General features: G+C 43.6%; 1 protein-coding gene and 1 long non-coding RNA gene across 2 annotated transcripts; one reads left to right on the forward strand and one right to left on the reverse strand.

Annotated features, from left to right (window-relative positions):
* Positions 1 to 207: 207 nt before the first annotated feature.
* On the reverse strand, positions 208 to 2305 carry LOC136438486 (uncharacterized). The gene is made up of 2 exons (XR_010756431.1): positions 2195 to 2305; positions 208 to 761 (listed from the first exon to the last, which is right to left on the reverse strand). It is a non-coding gene; the product is annotated as an uncharacterized lncRNA (long non-coding RNA).
* On the forward strand, positions 214 to 16978 carry LOC136438485 (glycine receptor subunit alpha-1-like). The gene is made up of 8 exons (XM_066433287.1): positions 214 to 381; positions 2247 to 2369; positions 12189 to 12271; positions 13749 to 13895; positions 14228 to 14401; positions 14675 to 14874; positions 15214 to 15348; positions 15794 to 16978. The coding sequence occupies exons 1-8, from the start codon at positions 329 to 331 to the stop codon at positions 16016 to 16018; spliced, it is 1140 nt and encodes a 379-aa protein (XP_066289384.1). The 5' UTR covers positions 214 to 328; the 3' UTR covers positions 16019 to 16978.
* The last annotated feature ends 1843 nt before the right edge of the window (positions 16979 to 18821 follow it).

An 18821-nucleotide genomic window follows, 5' to 3' on the forward strand; every position in this document is an offset into this window, starting at 1 on the left:
TTGCATTTGAAGTGCGATAATGCAAATGGTATGGTTATAATTTTCAACCATGCATGCAAAACTGCTCGCCAGTTCAAGTTGTAGATATCGCAAAAGGTAAATCTAATCACAAGAAGTGTTGACGCAAATCGCCGAGAATCACTTTGTCTGGATTCATTACTTTCAATGTCCGCTGAGCCACATTTTACACTTACAAAAACACGGTCAGGAGATCTCATTCTATTCAGGTTGTGCCTTGACATTCAATGGCCAACAGTAGCTTTATAAATGCATGGGACTTCATGATATATGCGTTGTTTTCTGACAGGACTTCTCTCTAAGCTTGATCATGGGCTGTGAGTGGAGAGACTTCCGTCTGGCGAACATATCAAGCGACAGTTGGTAAGTACAAGAAATTTCCTTTCTTTCATTATCTACTTTTAATTCTACAAAATGGGAAATAATACAGTGTAGATGCTCAGACGACTCTCCTCCATCACTCTGATGCCCATTGATTTCACGTGTCCTCCCGGAAACGTGACGTCACAACGTTTCCAGAAAGTCACGCGCCAGACGTAAATGGTGATTACACATGGAGAAAGCTGTAGGAGATTTCAGCTTACCTTGCGTTGGGTCGGAAGTTTATATTTGAATCATGTTGAGTAGTTTATACCGAAGCGAAGAGCTTCTATCCTAGTATTTGAGTCATGTTATCTGTACTGTCGACGCAGATGGGCTTTCATACGCAACCACATTCTTCACTCCCCACTGCATCAGTAATCCTGGGAAGATAAAAGATTGGACAAAACGACTTTTTTTTACACACAGCAAGAATTGTGAAATGCAATTTTATGAATATAGTATATGGCCTCCGTCGGTCAGTATTGACCATGGTAAAATCCTAATTCACAACAGCCCTACAGCATCGACTATGGCTAAACAGCCCTATACGAGAATGGCAGTCTCTGCCACAAAAATCACATCTGTAAGCTGACTCAGTTCTGGTACAAAGCTCTTTTCTGCGGATCCGCTTTTCTTCTGCGCTGTGCATCAGTCTGACTTCTCCTGATTTGAGCTGTCTGAGCAGTGTGCATCTCCACCTGGAACGGGTGAATTTTATGAATATATAGCTACATATACTGCATATATGTTATTGTCAATGTGAAATATGTAAATTAGAAGCAATCTCGCTATCTAGCCATAGAAGTTATCTTTCTAATAAGCATTATCATATTAGTCACCGAAGAAACATGCCAGATAGCACGAAGTCACGAATTATGAAACACTGATACAGTTTTGATGAGAAGACATCATTTTTGTAACGTGATCATCGTTGATCTCAGGAAAGAGACGTACCGGGAGGCCACAGCTGCGTTTCAAAGATGTCTGCAAGAGGGACTTGAAGGCTCTAGATATTAATACGGAGCACTGGGAGGACCTTGCAAGTGACCGTTCCAGGTGGAGATGCACACTGTTCAGACAGCTCAAATCAGGAGAAGTCAGACTGATGCACAGCGCAGAAGAAAAGCGGATCCGCAGAAAAGAGCTTTGCAACAGAACTGAGTCAGCTTACAGATGTGATCTTTGTGGCAGAGACTGCCATTCTCGTATAGGGCTGTTTAGCCATAGTCGATGCTGTAGGGCTGTTGTGAATTAGGATTTTACCATGGTCAATACTGACCGACGGAGGCCATATAGATCATCGTTGTTTATAGCATCTAATATACCCGAACCTTGCGTGAAGTAATGGACGTTTTATACCGCTTTTAATAACATTACCTTGTTATAACCAATTAGCCAGTGGGCAGAGGTGTGCAATAAAACTCCCATTACTGTCGTAATCACGTTAAGTGTTTAGAAGCTCGCCTCACCGAGGTGAAATCATTTTTCACTTTGCGGATAATGACAAGACTCATTAAAGTCCGGGTATGAAGGAAAATACTGATCGTTTTGAAAGTTCCATGCAATTGTTGCTAATTAACTATTAGAACAAAACTTCTATAACGAAACTTCTGAAAGTACGGACTTCTACAAGACGAATCACCATAACTCTGGACACGTGACCATAGGCAAGTACCTTTGACCCGTTACTGGAGTCACGTGTCCAGAAAGTCACGTGACCGAAGTGATGGGTCATTCATCCTGAAGAGGGAAAATTCTATAAATCGTAGTTTTTGTGGTTTTTGGAAAGTTTGACTCTTATCATATTCCTTACCAAACAAGATTAGCTATCCGCTGATAGTTGGACTGGGCTGTTCCTTCTGCAGGTCTCCACCCCCGGAAATGCACATCTGGAAGCCGAGTATCGAGGTGGTGATGAAGGAGGAGTCGGGAGAGTCCCACCCTGTCGTCAGCGTGTCGCCCGAGGGGAACGTGCTGCAGATGAGATGGTGAGCGGAGACTGATCACTGTGGTCCAGGTTTGCCTCATTGAAATGCCAATGTTCTTATTGCTTCTACCAAGAAAAGAAGTAGCATATTTTCCATCTTCAACATTTAGGGCAAACTTTAATTGAGAACTTATTAAGAGACTTTTACAAACTTTGTTTTCTCAAAAGAAAAGCAAATAAAGTAGTTTCTTCCCCATGGCCAATACAGAGTCTGATGGATGAAAGGAAGTGGAGAAACAAATCGTTCGCCGAATATGTCTATTAAGACTCCATCCTTTCGGGAATGGACTCAATTTCTGCGCCAAGATGGTTCTGAGGCTGCCTTTTCACATTTTGCCGGGTAATAATGGACAGAACGACCTCAGAGGGAGCGGTAAGTAGCACCGTGAGTGAAATGTGGGAGTAACAAAGCCAGGCCGTCAGTTCCGGGCCCACTCAGAACCTCGTTAGAAGAAAGGGAGCTGTCCGCGTCTCCATTAGCGCTCCATATTTCATCCTGACCTGCTGAACTTCCGTCCGTCCGGGACTCTTCGGCTGATTCATGTCCCATTCCTCATCCGCGGGCGGTAATAGACTGCGTTTGTTCTTCCCAACCCCGGAGTCTGGGGAGCAGTACAAATGTTCAGCTCTGTGGGAGGGAAAAGAAAAACAAAAGCGTCCTTATTAGCGACGGGTTAAGAAGGGCAGAGGTGTAGGGCCTGGATCAGCGTGACCTACTTACCAAGCTTCCGGCAGCTCAGAAAGTAGTTTTTTGAAAGAAAGTTGTAGAAATGATGTCTTAAGGTTTGGTCCAAAGGCAACAGCGTTGGCGGGTGATTATTTTTATTCAGAACGTCTGTGCTTTTTAAATTCAGAAAGAAAATTAAAAAAGTCAATATCATCATTTTCGGAAATATTCAGAGATATGCCAACCCTTTCAAATCAGATGCAGCAACCTCAACAACAAAATAACACCAGCATATTATTCACCGCTCGAAAACGCTAATTGAGTTGATCTACAATCTATTGAAATGCACAACATTGCAGACGTCATTCACCACTTCGAAACATCTTTTACTTAGGCTGCACCAAGTAATTTTTATGGATGACGTCCTTTAGAGACCCTAAATCTAATGCGGAGCGCGAAAAAAAACAAGAAGGGCCGAAAAAAAACAAGATGCCTAGATTTGAAATATAATAGTCGACGACACATGTTAGGCATAGGACACTAATTGAATGGCATGAAAGAACACAGTGTAACAACTAGCAATTATTTTATTCATCATGAAAACAGCAATGATTTGAATAAATCAGTTAAAGTTGAACAGCAGTTGTTGTCCTGTCCTGTTTCTTTCCATATCCCATTGATTTGTGGCACTGTCGTAACTCTTTGGTCATAGTTACAGGAAACGGAATTTCTTGTTTTTTTTCTTGGAACAGACCAAAATCAATGCGCGCGCAGACGTCATCCATAAAAATTACTTGGTGTAGCCTTATATGAAACCGTTGACTTAATTGACTTTACCATTTTGATTGTTATGAAAAATACGATGTATGTGAATACGCCCCATAGTGCTAGTCTCATAAAGAAGGGTCATTTTGGTCCAGGGACACGTTCCTCAATGAACCTCCCGGAAAAGTAACAAGCTCACTCGGAAAAGCTGTAAAGTGTTTATGTGCAATAAACCTACATACATCCGACATGGCGATATCTCATCCAAGTCCTCTCGTTAAGACAGTAATAGTCTGATTGCACAGTCGGGAAGTGCTCTTAAATATTTACTGCACATCCCGAGTTGTAACGGCCGCTAGGTTCGCCTAGACCTCCCACACAGACCGTAACTTAGTTGTCTCCCTGCAGCAGCAATATGAAACTTCTTGTTGTCAGGTAATACCACCTGCAGTAGCCATAGCAATAAACCTGTCTACTTAGAGTGCTTAAATTGGCTGGATATTACCTCAAAGACATTATCTTATTTCAGTAACTATTGCCTGTCAGGTTTCTGGGCAACTGACAAACCAGCTATGCTGCCTTGACTGCGCGTGTAATAACGTTTGGTATTCTTCAGGAATGCTGATATCATTCCTCGCCTGCTCTCTGCCGTGAACACCTTTCCACACTCAACAGGCCGACACAAATTCATTTAGCGTTTTCTGATCACGCTAGATACAATACGCGTTTGGTAAATCGCTACAAAAACACGCGATTATAAAATCCCCGCAGGTATGCATACATTATTGAACAATAATCTCTGTTTTGCGTAATCCTGTAAATCGACCCGTCCTAACGACAGGCCAATCGCTGCCATCATCACGTTAATGATAGAACAGGCTGTCATCGCAGCAATGTCTCGCTCCGTGGAAGTCAGCGGCGTTCCGCAGTAGGTAATAGATAGGCTCATTTCGCACGGTTATAGCGGCTGTTGTGCTGAGCGGGAGCCATCGAGCCGGTTCCATTCGGCTGGCAGAAGATGATAATGAGCTGTGGGAAAACTGTAGGGATCTCATCATGGTAAGGAGGACATTCACCTCATTTCTTATGCCTTTGATTTAGTTCTGTTCTGAGATATACTTAAACATGAAACCGAACGAAAACAATAAAAAGGCAATCTTAATGGCAGTTACAATAACGTCACGCTACAACAAAGACAACATAAAACTAAATGAATATCATGAGCCTTTCCATCTAAAAGTCGCTCGTTGTAAGGCACAGTAAGTAAAGATAAATGAAAGAATATCAGATGAATTTCAATGCAATTTCCGACCAACGCGAATGCACATAACCCTATCAACAGGTCATATCCGTACATATAGATGAATAAAATGAAACTTATTCGATACAATAAATCTGATTACCCAGCCCAGCCTCAGGTCACCGCTGTACTCCGTATAAAGCACATCTCGCGGCAATGGAGATTCGCATTTGACAGGTTCCACCGAACCCCCGGGTTTCTACATTATCTGCCCGATATATCAGGGTCATCAGGACGGAGGATCCCGCAGCTGACGTCACCAGGCGTCCCTAGAGACTGAGACTGTGAACTGATCCACCCTGCAGATCGCAGTCTCCAGGGCAGGTAGCGGGGTGTGATCGTTAAGGTCGGGGAGGCGGGACGGCATGAGGGAGGGAATGTTGGAGATAACAACTTAATTTATTTTTACGATCACAAACTGACATTACAAGTTATTTGTCATGAGCGCAAACTGACATTACAAGGGGAAAGTGACTTCAAGGACTTTATCGACGTGACAAAAATACAGAAACTTGGTCTAACACACAGATATAAAGCTAAAAGATAATAAAAATAACGGTAAACACCCTAACAAAGTTTTCAGAGATGTTATTCTAAACGTGAAACAAAATTACTGCCACCTAATGATGTACTTGACTTCGTAGGATTAATTATGAGGAAATTTACTTTGTTTCATCTTGTAATGTACTTTACTTTGTTACGTCTTTAAAATGAACTTTACTTTGCTATGTCTTTATAATGAATTTAACTTTGTTTTACGTCTTTCTGATGTACTTGACTTTGCTACATCTTTATGATTGACTTGAAGGTGCAGACATTGCAGTTATTTATGATTTGCTTGACATTGTTACGATGGACTTGACTTTGTTACATCTTGATGAAGTAGACTTTGTAATGTCTTTATGTGTATTTAACGTTGCTACGTCTTTAAAATGAACTTCACGTTGTTGCGACTTTCTTTGGCACTTGACTTTGGCACGTCTTTCTGACAAGCTTGACTTTGTCCAGACATTGCCATGATTCATAATGAACTTGACATTGTCACGTCTGAAGACGGGCTTTGTAACGTCTTAGTATGTACTTGACTTTGTTACGTCTCTATGAGTTTGACTTCATTGCATCTTTAAGAAGTTGACTTCGTCTTGATGATTTTGACTTTTCCCCGTCATTTAGATGACTAATGATGTACTTAATATTGACAAGCTGAATTTTTTTACGTCTTTGATGAGCTCGACTTTGTCTCTATAATGAAGTTGACTTTGTTACATCTTGATGAACTTGACTGTGGCGTCTTTATGACGAACTTGACTTTGCCCCGACATTGCCATGATTTAGGATGTACTTGATATGACCATGGCTTATGACGCACTTGACTTTGCCCCTAGAATAAAGTCGGCCGAGTCCTGTTACAGTAGATGACGAGGTCGTATGTCCCATCACGTTCGTCCTGTTACTTCCAACACTCTAGGAACTAAAATTCATCGTCAACGGATGTAGACAGGCCTTGGTCAGAAGCAGAACCTGTGTATCATATATTACAATCAAGGCATCTTATTTCAGACATCCTCTCATTTCCGGCCGTTACAAGTAACATTATCTATTAATAATGCTCTTCATTCCTCCTTTCGCCAAAGTCAACCAGAGGACAGAGTCGTTATGAAAAGACAGACCATCCTTTTCAGGATGTGGGAAAGTATCCAGTCAGATGAACTCAAGCAAGTCATAATTCTGTACAGATAAGTGCCCATCACGCAAGACCTTTCTGATATCACCTCAAGGTTCCATTCGTGTGCAAAGACAACTTTACCAACTGTAAACTAACTCCTTCCACTCCACTGGAGAATAGTCTGACCTTGATCGTTCCTTCATCCGTGCGAACTTGCCATAGATTATCAACGCGAAGGGGCGCTGTGTTACCAATGTTTATCCTTGGCTTAATTATCTTCGTACCACTGAACATCGATGAATACTTTTCACGTGATATCATCGTAGCGTGAGAGACCATGACTGACACTAAAGACTGTTTGATCTCGAATCACATCTTGGACCAAGTCAATCAATATCAACTGTATAACTACCAATTAGAGGACATCTAACAAAAAAGCAACTGTATGGTTCTCTGCCACCCATTTCGTCAGTTGTGCGACGCCGCCGGCTCGCACTGGCGGGACATTTTGTTCGCAGTGAAGAGCCTGCTGGGTGACTAATGCAGTGGCTACCTGAGGGAAAACGAAGGGTTGGAAGACCTCACACAACTTTAATGACATTGATCGAAAGAGACACTGGACTCTCAGGTTCTGAGTTATTTTCCGCCATGAAGGACAAATTGTACTGGAAGAACTTTATTGACTGTATCCCACCGGAGTAATCCGGATGAACGATGATGATGATGATGAGAGGACATTGTCGCCCCATTTCTAAGGGGATGCCTGGTATGACTTGAACAATAACCCCTGATTGCTTATGGCGTCAGCTGTATTACAGTTTAGAAAGGCCAAGTTGTTAGGAAAACCATAGTTGACTTGTGTCAGAAGCTTTTTATTAGCTTCGAAAAATGCTTTCTAGTTTCTGCCTGTCCATGACCTCTCTTATTGATGGACAAATGAGACATTCATCAACACGGAATCTACTGTGATTATCTTCAAGAAATCCAATCAATAATCCACCAAGGGAGCCCGTTCAATAAACCAAGCCATCGGGCATACGGAACCAAATGGAATGCACATCTGCTAAAGAAGTGCCGAGTTCTTATGTTTGCACCATATCATACTGAAGTGCCCTATAATGTGAGCAATCTGCAAGTCGACGCACGAGGAACATGCCCATCAAAGACCGTAAACCAAAGCTATCAGAAGATATTACATAGAGTGCAGGAATGACTCAATCCCGTGATATTAGGGATTAGGGTGGCGTGTCTCATGATTGGAAACTAAGTAGTAGGAGCTTCCGGAACAGATCGATGAATGTTGTAACACCCAGACAGGAAGGCGTTCACATCATGCAGTCCTTGACCCACTTTTTCAGCTCGCTATTCTCTGTTGCGAACCAGAACTGTAACGGCGGACGTGACTTTTGACACCAATCAAATACTGTGCGACACACAGGGCCGATTTGGACTCCAGCTGCAAATCCCGGACCGGCGGTGACAATAGAACTGGGAATGTGGAACTAATTTGATAAACCCTAGAGCAGAAAGGTCGTGCGGCTGTGACCGGGGGCGGCTACTTGTGAGGGTTTTATAAGGAAAGATTCCAAACGCCGTCTCTAATCGAGAATACCCGCTCGCGCTGGGAAGATAGATCGATTAGACGGGTGGCTAGGAATGATTGGCCTGGGACTACTTCATGAATATGGTTAAGGACGATGAAAATAGATGTCTTAGGCTACACGTTTTCAGTGATAAAACTGCATATATTCATATATGATCTTACTCAAATCGACTGCCATACATGTGACTTAGAGTTTCTCTCTGCTATTTAGTGTGAATTGTGTGAAGTCGACGAAACCTTACTGAAAACTACTAGATTCTCCTGCTACTCATTTAGTTCTCACAAATAAATGCCGACTGCAGATAGGGTGAGGTGTCTCTTCTCATACACCGCCGTCGTTGCCGCCTGCCACAAATGACTTGCCGGGAACCTGACTGAGCATGAAACCATTAAAAGCCTAATTGCCGAGGTTCTCCTGTTCCGGGAAACGCAGCTGCGACTTCAGCCTCGACTCTTCCGGGAACGGAAACGAGATCTATTTCCAACCCGGTTGTTAATATCATCCCCCTGGCAACACTCTCCGACGCGGAGGGATACAGAATTGCTTGATTGCTCTTTACACGGTTAGAAAGAGCAATCATACTAGTAATCTGGTAATTAAAAAATCCTAAACTTCAGTCTAAAAGTAACGTGCAGACGACCTTCACCGACTGATACAATTAGAATGAATCTGTACCGCATTTTGTTATGCAGCCAAACATTCATGCATCCTACATAAATATAGACGGTTTCTTTAGTTTTTAAATAATTTCTAGGAGAGCTCATCAGCGACACCGCAATGTGAATGATAGGCAAGAATAGGCAAACAATTCTAAAAGTTGGTTAGCGACTGCAAATCATTCTTGTATCATCTCTAGATCATTGGAGTCTTTGTTAACCTTCACCTTCGTATCAGCGAGCAAAAGTTTTAATCTAATTCGGTGATGTCCCCTTGAGGCCGGGATGGGTTAGCGCCGCGTAACTCGTCCTGAATTACCTTCTTACCGACAGGCCAATTAGTGTAAATCTTGGGAAAAGCTTTCAGCAGATTTGGGGAATCGTGTGGGCCACAATAGACGTAGCACACCAGCAGGCAGGCATTGGCCACAGCAGTAATTTTTTGTGGCAGTTCCATCAGCGTTTGTTACAATTGTAATTACATCTAGTTTGACATACATCACACTGTATAGTATACAAACTGTAAAGATAGCCAAGTGCCTGACACGCCACTCATGGACCAGGAAGGAAGGCTCATTGATCGATGATTCGCCGACCAGCCTGGGTACAGAAACTGCTGGTTATCACGGCTGTTATTGGTCCCTGGAGTAATCGCCCTTGATTCGACATTCATTAACAAACACGGAACTCTCGTCCAAGGCTTATAAACTCATGTCATTACACGGCATTCGTCAGAACCACTGACGATGAGTGTCGTCACACCCTGGCACCTAGGGGACAGGCATCTGGGGCTCGCCTCACTGAAAGAATGGCTTAGAATCTAGTTTACATTTCACATCCATTAACAAACACGGAGCTCTCGTCCAAGGCTGACAAACTCTTGTCATTACACGGCATTTGTCAGGAGAGCCGTGCCAGCGATGACGGATCACTGACGATGATGGGGAACGTCACGCCTCCACAATCAGGGAGAGCCGTCAGATCGATCGGAGCTCAATAACCCGCTTTATCCTATGCGAAGCAGTTTATTTACACTTTTTCACGTTCTAGGTTTTATGTCGCCTTTGCTACACCATTTCCCTAAGGATTCTTGACCTCTATTACACAAGACACCAGGCCATAGGACGAAGTAACATAATATAAAGCAGTGTGTTCTCACTGCCCACGCTATAGGCTGATTGCTAGACCAAACAGAATGGCAAATGTAATAATCAAATGTGCCATCAAAAGTGAAAATGCTTTTATGCACTTTGGGATAGATCCCAGGCCCATTCGTCAATGAAAGCTCACTCAGCCACATGAGTAAGGTTCTTGACATTGATTATATGAGAAGTCCGACAGAACACTACGGCGTGCATGGTGTACCCGATCAAGTGGAACGGAGGACGTTAAATGCACATCCATTACTGATGCTGTACTGCATTCCTGGCCACTTTCGCTCATGAAACATCAAATGTACTCTGATATTGACGTTGATTAGAGGGGATTTCCAGATGATCTGAAAGTTCCTAATTTAGCCTACACATCCAGCTGATTTGAAAAATAATGCAATTCCGCCTGAAAGGCCGATTTTGAATGCACTTACTTTGGTCTCGATGTGATTATGCCCCTTTTGGAGTTTTACTTTGTATTTCATTATTAGTATGCCAAGACACGTCATTGTGCGAAGTACCATCCTAATGCAACGTGATTGACCCAGTAGGGAACAAACGCCTAGTAATAGTTCTCTCGTAATAATCACAGAACTCTGGCGACAAGCTGGCACGATTTGCAATCGATAACTGTGACAGACAGGGCAATGTAACCTGATCCTATGTGATTGATCACTAACAATCACGTGTGTCATTTCCGGTTCGCTCCATATCGCTGCTGCTATTATGTAACTGCCACGGAAAGGTGACGGTTCGGAAGTATGTCTAACAACATGACGTCTGGAACGATACAGACTTCAACACTTGTTACATTCAATCAGCAAGAGAGTCAAATGTTTATATAAATTCAAATGGTCTTGTGGAAATTCAAATACTACAATGCAAATGGCATGCTGTTGAAATGTCACATCAGCATTCGCTGTTCATCCAGCAGAAAATTAAAACCAAAGGCTACTAAAGGTTTGGCCCTGAAAATAGGAAACTGTATCGATTGGAAGAGACAAGTTTGATTACTCTGAAACAGGGCCTGTTCGTATCTACACCGCTCAGTATCTTCAGTGGCAATTTCCAGCCGTTAGTCTAGTTTGTTCACAGTTTACATTTTTCTACCTTAAACCTCGATCGAGCTTCATTTAAACCGTAACGTTTAAGTTGAAATGAGGCAATTATGGGGCAATTGGGTTGACACGGCCATTGACCTGATTCTCGAAGTACTTCTTAGTTTTGACATGTCCCCACGACCCACAGAAGAATTCGCAATTGCCGGTTCCGGCTGCCGTTGGAAACTCCGGAAGGCACCATTAAGGGACATTGAAAAGGCATCAAGGAGACTCATTACATTAACCTATTAACCTATGAACTGCCTTTGAACTGTAAAAGTGGTAACGAAGTGCTCGAAAAGTTAAGCATTCGCTGTCTTCACCTTTGGTGCATCAGAGGGTGAATTTAACCTAGATGCACAGTTTCCAGTTCAGGCACTGAAGATTCACTCAAGCGGAAGTCCCTTGGGTGGGAAAATTGTTGCTTGACGAGAGGCCGATTGGAGCACGGAGCATCAGGTGATGGCAATTATAGATGGTTACGCCTGAATTTCCCCTGAAAGTTCTGTGTTTTTAGTGCAGGACGGCACAAGTGCAGCGCTGCACCTTATGGAGTACGAACTTCACGGTTCGGTGACGCATCTTGGTCACTATTCAAAGAAAAATACGGGTAAAGGTGCCACATGGAGCTAAGAAAACCCCATATAGCCAAACACTTACTTTAGCCTCTGATAAATGAACTAAAGTAACGTTTAAAAGGACGCGTTAGTATGTTTGCTATGACTCCCAAATGGAGACTTATTTTTCCATTTGACGGCTTTTATGACAGGAACGCTTTCATAATTTTCACCTGGAGGACAATATGTCTGGAAAGGAAACAGGTGTGGTAGGATTCTCTCCATACTCTCATTATTTGCCCACAACTGAATATAATTCCTCAGAGAAACTAACCACTCGTCCCCTCCGTGTAGGTACACCCTGAAGGTGACCTGCCTGATGCAGCTCCAGGCCTACCCGCTGGACAGGCAGAAGTGCAGCGTTCTGTTCAACATCCGTGAGTCGCGGTTTTTCACTTATACTTATGTCATGCATAAATGACTCGTGAATTACGACTTGACTTTCAAACCGCAATCAACATTCAGTCATATGGTGGTGCCGCGTGATCAAGGTTGTCACAACCATCATAAAATATTTTTAATCTAGAAATGTAGCAGTATTCTTGGAGGGGTGGATGTGATAGCATTCGACTGTCATGTGGCAGAAAATATTGTAGCAGGTCCTTGTCGACGGTCGGTGCTTTAACAGACTCTCTAAAAGTCATTCGACAAGGCAAAACAATACCATGTTGCTGAGCTTTCGACAGAGGTTCTTCGTCACTACCTCGGACACTTGATCTCCGGAGAACGTGACGCCATAAAAATATGCTATAGGAACCCGGGTGTTTGTACCGCCCTTTCCAGACTGAGTAAATGCTCTGATGCAGATTGCATCCTTTACTCTGGAAGGATTTCGTAACTTCCAGGGGTGGACAGAAAGTTAACTTGTACAGTTTGATCACTACACGTAGCGACACAGATGTGCTTTCAGTCTGATTCGAGACGAAAACTACGGCAATAAAGCCCAAGGTGGCCCAAGAGCACAGACCACCTGCTCTCCCGGCTGCTGGCAACTGTCCAAACACGCCATCAGCGCAGATGAGATGGCGGCGATAGAAGTCCCATAGTGAAAGAAGACCGCCCGCATCGCCAATACATCTTTCCAAGCGAGGGAAGATAAAAGTATAGTTATCTTCATCACCATGCCACAGCTACGATGTTATAGATGAAAAGGCATAGCTAAAAATCTATATCAAATAGATCTCAACAATCTTGAAGATCTAAAGCTGGCAAAGCAATTTTGTTTTACTGACATACGAGATCAGAAAGAAGCATGTATGCAATATTTCAGGTCTTCTATTTTCGTAACTCTTTCTTCAAGAACATCGCCTCCCTAACATGTCACATGGCACGGTTCCAAGATCTGGAAAATCGAACTGAGGTTTCTGCAACGAAATTGGATTCCCTTCCTACCCGTAGATTAGAACTTCATCCACAAAATGTGCCACAAGCCGAGGCGTAAAATTGAATACGTGCCGTTCACATGAGAGTTTGGGTATGACAAATTAGGACATCAAAGTTCTAAATCACAATGAGTTCGGGTACATGCCACTACTAATCATACGGGGAACACTATACATTCGAATTCACGCTACTAAAGTATATAGCAAAGTATGTAGCCCTGGCCCTAGATAGACTTAAAATCTGTTATCATTCAGAATATGATCCCAGTTTTTATGTGAATGTTAGGATCATTATGAATATGATGTACCAAATGCCTTCCGTTGTCCTATATTCCCCTAGAATATGAATGGGAGATTGTGACGTACGGATAATCTGACATGATAAGTAAGAATATATTTGTTGCTCTTGCAGTTGAGCAATTTTGTACAAAACACTGTCAGGTACTTAGATAACCTCATATCCCTTTTACAGTGGGCGGCGTGCGGATCTTGTGGGGATGGTCGACATACTGGTTTCCAGGGGCAACGCCGGTGGTGACGCGTACATCCGGGCTACATTCGCAGCTGCAGTTGGAGACGGTGGAGACGTTTGCCTACGTCAACTCGCTGGTGTTACCAGGTGGGATGTCATAGCAACATCTCTAAACAGATGTTGGGAAAACTATTGTGTCTTTGTAAATTCTTTGAATATGACGTCACAGACGACAAGCGTTTTCATAGACGCAGAGGGAAATCAGCTGTTCACAACATTTTTTGCATCAGTCTTTATCATCCAATATGGCGAACGCTGAATTACGTCATAGTCACGTGACTGCAAACACCTCCATCTTCTCAGGTCATCTGTGTGTACGAAGGCGGCAAATCGTTCTATTGGGTATGCTTTATTTCACTACTTTATTTCAAAGGTGATCTACGTAGTGCCTGTAAAGAAAATGCTGAAATGTGTTGCAGAGGCGATCTGCGTGTACGAAGGCGGCGCGTGCGACTACGGCGAGACGGAGAACTGCCTGCGGAAGCAGTGCACCAGCGTGGAGCGGATCACCTCGCAGGAGTGCCGCACGTGTAACTACTTCAGCGGCGTCTGTCACAACGGCACGGTCCAAGACTGCGACAGCCTACAGGCAGGTGAGATGCGACAAACGCTGGGTACAACAGTTGTTGTCTGTTTTTTTGGTTGTTATTTGTTTGTTTGTTTTTCAAGGTCCAGAAAGACCTCAGTCTGTAGACAGGTAGGCCGCACCAAGACGTTTTACACTGTAAAGTGGGACGGGTTTGAAAGTAGACATGTCCCACCATAGAGCTGCGGTTTTCATTGAGTGTTATCCTATCCATCGCTGTAAGGACAAGAAGGGCCTAGTATCAATCCTTCAGGAACCCATATGTGTGCGTGTTTTGCAGTAACGCAGGGTGACTCGGTCTTCACGACCGGAGAGCTGCGGTTCACCCTGACGCGGCGACTGTCCTACCACCTCCTGCAGACCTACATCCCGTCCATCAGCATCGTGGCCATGTCCTGGATCTCCTTCTGGCTCAACAAGGACGCGGCCCCGGCCAGGACAGCGCTGGGAGTCACCACCGTCCTCACCATGATCACACAGGTCGGCAAACACTCTTTTCAAATCGTCATTTTTTACAATGATCAAGCTAACCTGATCTTCAGATTCTGCCTTTACTACGATAAAGAATCGTGTTTTATTCTCAAAAGCGTCTAGTCGCGTACCTTTTCTCTTCAGAGCTTTCTTGACATTGTCTAAACTTTTTCAAAATGGAGTCTGCCGTCCCTGGTTGCCTCCTGTTGTCACAAATCCTTTATATTCAACAGCGTATGATCCTGTTCTCCCCATCAGAACTTTTTTGAAAAAGTCAAAACCTTTTCAAAAGGAAGTCTGACATCTCTAGTTGCCTCCTTTTGTCACTGCTGTGGTTGTGTTCCACAGAGCGGTCGCACGGAGGCCATGCCGGAGGTGTCGTACGTGCGGGCCGTGGACGTCTGGCTGCTCGTCTGTCAACTCTTCGTCTTCCTGGCGCTCATCGAGTACGCCTCCGTCAACTACATCTCAAGGACCATCAGGGTACGTCTTCACATTTTCTTTTACAAGCAAAAAGTATGGCTTGCACAGTTTTCTATCGGTACGCCTCCGTCAACTACATTTCGAGGACTATCAGGGTACTTCAAATCTTTTTTAAAACTTTCCTTTCCTAGAAAAAGACTGCCTTACACTAAGTTACAGAGTTTTCCTTTAGTGCACCTCTGACAACTACATCTCAATGACTATCACTATCAGAGCACGTCTTTGGTTTTACACATGACATCTTCTTACTTGTCATGAACATCGCGTTGTGACATATGTGCGCTTAATGCTCTTCCAAAATGTCGTGCCATACGAGCCGCACTAATTGTTCGATTGTCCACAACGTCAGCAATGTATGGTTGCATGAAGACGAGTAGACGCTTTCGGTGAAATTATGAATTTTAACATCTTACACTTACAGATATCTTTTCTTCCGTTCCTTCAGGCTAAAACTGAGACGCCCAGCGAGCCTGCAGAAAGCTGCAATTTCTTTAAGACACAAGAAGACTCCCAGAATCAGAACCACCTTGAGATTTCGGTGAAGGTCACAAAGATGGACGGAAGGCAGATAGCTGACAAAGTGGACGAAATCAGCCAAGTGCTCTTTCCTCTGGCCTTCCTCTTGTTCAACCTCCTCTACTGGTCGGTCTACTTCTTCGTGGTACGTTGAAGTGTAAAACGTCACCACTAGTTGTGCAGAACGTCATAGAAGATAGGAAACAGAAACGTTGGGAGTCATCTTTTTATAGGAAAAAGGACGCATCACACACCGAGCCGTCTTCTGTAGTGTCTTATTAGATGAACTTAGCCAAGGACCAAGCGACGGGATACATCTGTTTGTAGGAAAACGCAGACATACGAAGTACTTTAGGGCTATTCCTTTCAAATGGTTTGTCCCCAGGTGAAGAAAGGTTGTCCTCATTGAATCGCGCCCCCTAGCAACTCCAACCGACATTACGGTAAGGCGCCACCGACAACGACAGCGTGTCTTATATAGCAACTGAAGAGAAGCGAGTACAACGTCAGAAGGCAGCTGGGCAAAAGACATAGCTGTATGTATATGTACAACTTAGCATGAATGTTAACAAATATTCCCAGATCGACGACAGGTTTATTGACTAGGGCAGGTGATGCATTTATGCATCTCAGATTTCGGTTTTTTGAAAATACTGCAAAAATGGAAATGTTGGCAGGGATTTGATTTCGTGCGCGTGACTGAGAGAGTGTTTGGGGCGGTTCTAAGTTCGCGATTGAACCTGCAATAGAGGGGTTTATTGTTAAAGGGTAAAAATCCCGGTGGTTTCAAGTTCGCGGTGAATAGATCACCATGAAAATCTGTGTAAACGGCAGAACAATTCAGGGTTTCTATTGAACCGTGGCACTTTGTCCCCGATTGTAATGAATATCCATTATCATTAATGTAAAAGCGTGAACATAAAACCACTGCGAACATTTCCCCTTTTGCTGTGATGTTCTCTTTTCATTTCCAGCTTCTCTGTAAATGATGGACACGTTGTGTTCTGACTGACCTACCCGAGGCCTTGTAGATATTCCTTAGACCAAGGAGGTTATAACCTCCTTGCTTGTGCTTTGGTCCCAATTTCGCCGATGGCCGTTGGGGTTGTAGTCCCAGCCACAAGCCACAAATTTGTCCCGGTAGACTTTTGGGCACGAGGTTGGTACCTCCCGGTGCTTGCACGATTAGCTCATGGCGTCTATTTGTTACTGGGTCCAGCATTCATTTTAAGTATGATGAATAACAAATTAATTCGGGAATCCCCAAAAGAGCCCGGCCACCTTAGGGTGCCCGACGGGGCCACGTGGGGGTCACGCCCGAGACTGCCAAAAAAACAGCCCGTGAACAACCCGACGGGGCCCTTTTTCCGATTGGGACCAAAGCATTAGACGTGCCGCACAAGTATTTGAAGTAAACGGACCGCCGGATGCCTCTGTGACTCGTCTTTATTGTTTAAGACTTGGAATAAAGTTGTGGACCAAGACTTGTAGCTACCTGTACATATCAAAGGTTGGGTTATCTCAGCCATTTCTGCAGATGACATCCGTTCTTAGAGCCGAACTTCATACAGGTCACATACAAGCCATTCTTGCTGCCCCATTTCAGAGGGACTTCCAGAGACAGATCCCTGGAGAGAATTCGTACAGAACCTCTTTTTTTTCCTAAACTAAGTTTGTTATCGTCTTGTGCCTATGTATTGTCTTCAGTACTGTATGGCAGTAGGCGGATGTCATTTGTAGGAATAGGTGAGGATACCTCCCAAAGCATTTCAATGAAAACACATATCATCATGGCAGTTAAGTGAACACTTATTTATAAGATATATATCCAGAGAATTAAACGGGAAAATTGTAACGTCTACCTTATAAAAGGATGTAAACAATGTGGATAAGGAAGACAACACCAGTGATGAACCGAGACGAGGGGGATACAAACTTAGCCACATTTGGGACAGTGTTCTCACCGCAAAAACGCCACCTGCATCGGCTACTTATATCGATGAGAAGCAGTACTCCAGTCAGAAGCTCTGATGAAGGTGTATGACAGACACCGAAACGTTAGCAGGTGAGATTACCTGGTTGTGAAAAAAGAATCTCCTATACCCTGTATTCTACCAACCTGATGAATTATTTTCGGATGTAAACAATGTCCAGACCACTAAAGTGGGCCAGGATAGCAAGTCCCAAAGCAAGTTCGATCGCACCTGTATGTCCCCATGCACGGTGGTAAAACGTACGTACTGTGCACTTACTGTGAAGTTTTAATGGTGGAATGTATACTATGTGCTGGACAATGGTTCAGTTGTGTCACTCGTACGGCAGCAGAATACGTCACATGCCTTATTCTGTACATGACACTCTTGGAATAAAGTTTTGTTGCAAGGAACATCACGTGACGTGACTCTATCTGTATCTGAATCTGTAGTGGCGGCATCGCATCGCCGTGTGGCGCTGTTAACTTGATGGTAAGCTTGTCAGAGAAAAATCTTATAATATATAGCTATGTACTGTACATCGAGACAAGTCTGTTAGCTTTTATAGACGTTTGCGGTAAATTGTTTCTGCTATTGTCTGTTTTTCTGTAACTTCTTGGGAAAATGATGCTAGCCAACTTTAACTGGGCTGTCATTTTGACGAATATTGTTAGTGTTCTAATTTTGCATCAAATGTAACATTAGGGCCCCGATTCACATATCGCAGCTACGTATAAAATATCAACGTATGCCAAAATATGTTCGTCTTCTGTATGACACACGCGAACTATGTGGCAAGTTCTCTTCATAGGGATATGGCAAGCTGCTTACAAGTTCCTACCCCCCTCCCCTTTGAGTTTGATCTCGAAAAATGTCCTTCGTACAATAAGAGAGTCAACGTTACCTTTCTATAAAACCCTGTCATCATCCGTGTCAGAAGGGGACCAGACACATCCAGAGGGTCCCCTGTACCTGATGTCGCTG

This window comes from Branchiostoma lanceolatum, chromosome 7, assembly GCF_035083965.1.
Source record: "Branchiostoma lanceolatum isolate klBraLanc5 chromosome 7, klBraLanc5.hap2, whole genome shotgun sequence".
Lineage (NCBI taxonomy): Eukaryota > Metazoa > Chordata > Leptocardii > Amphioxiformes > Branchiostomatidae > Branchiostoma > Branchiostoma lanceolatum.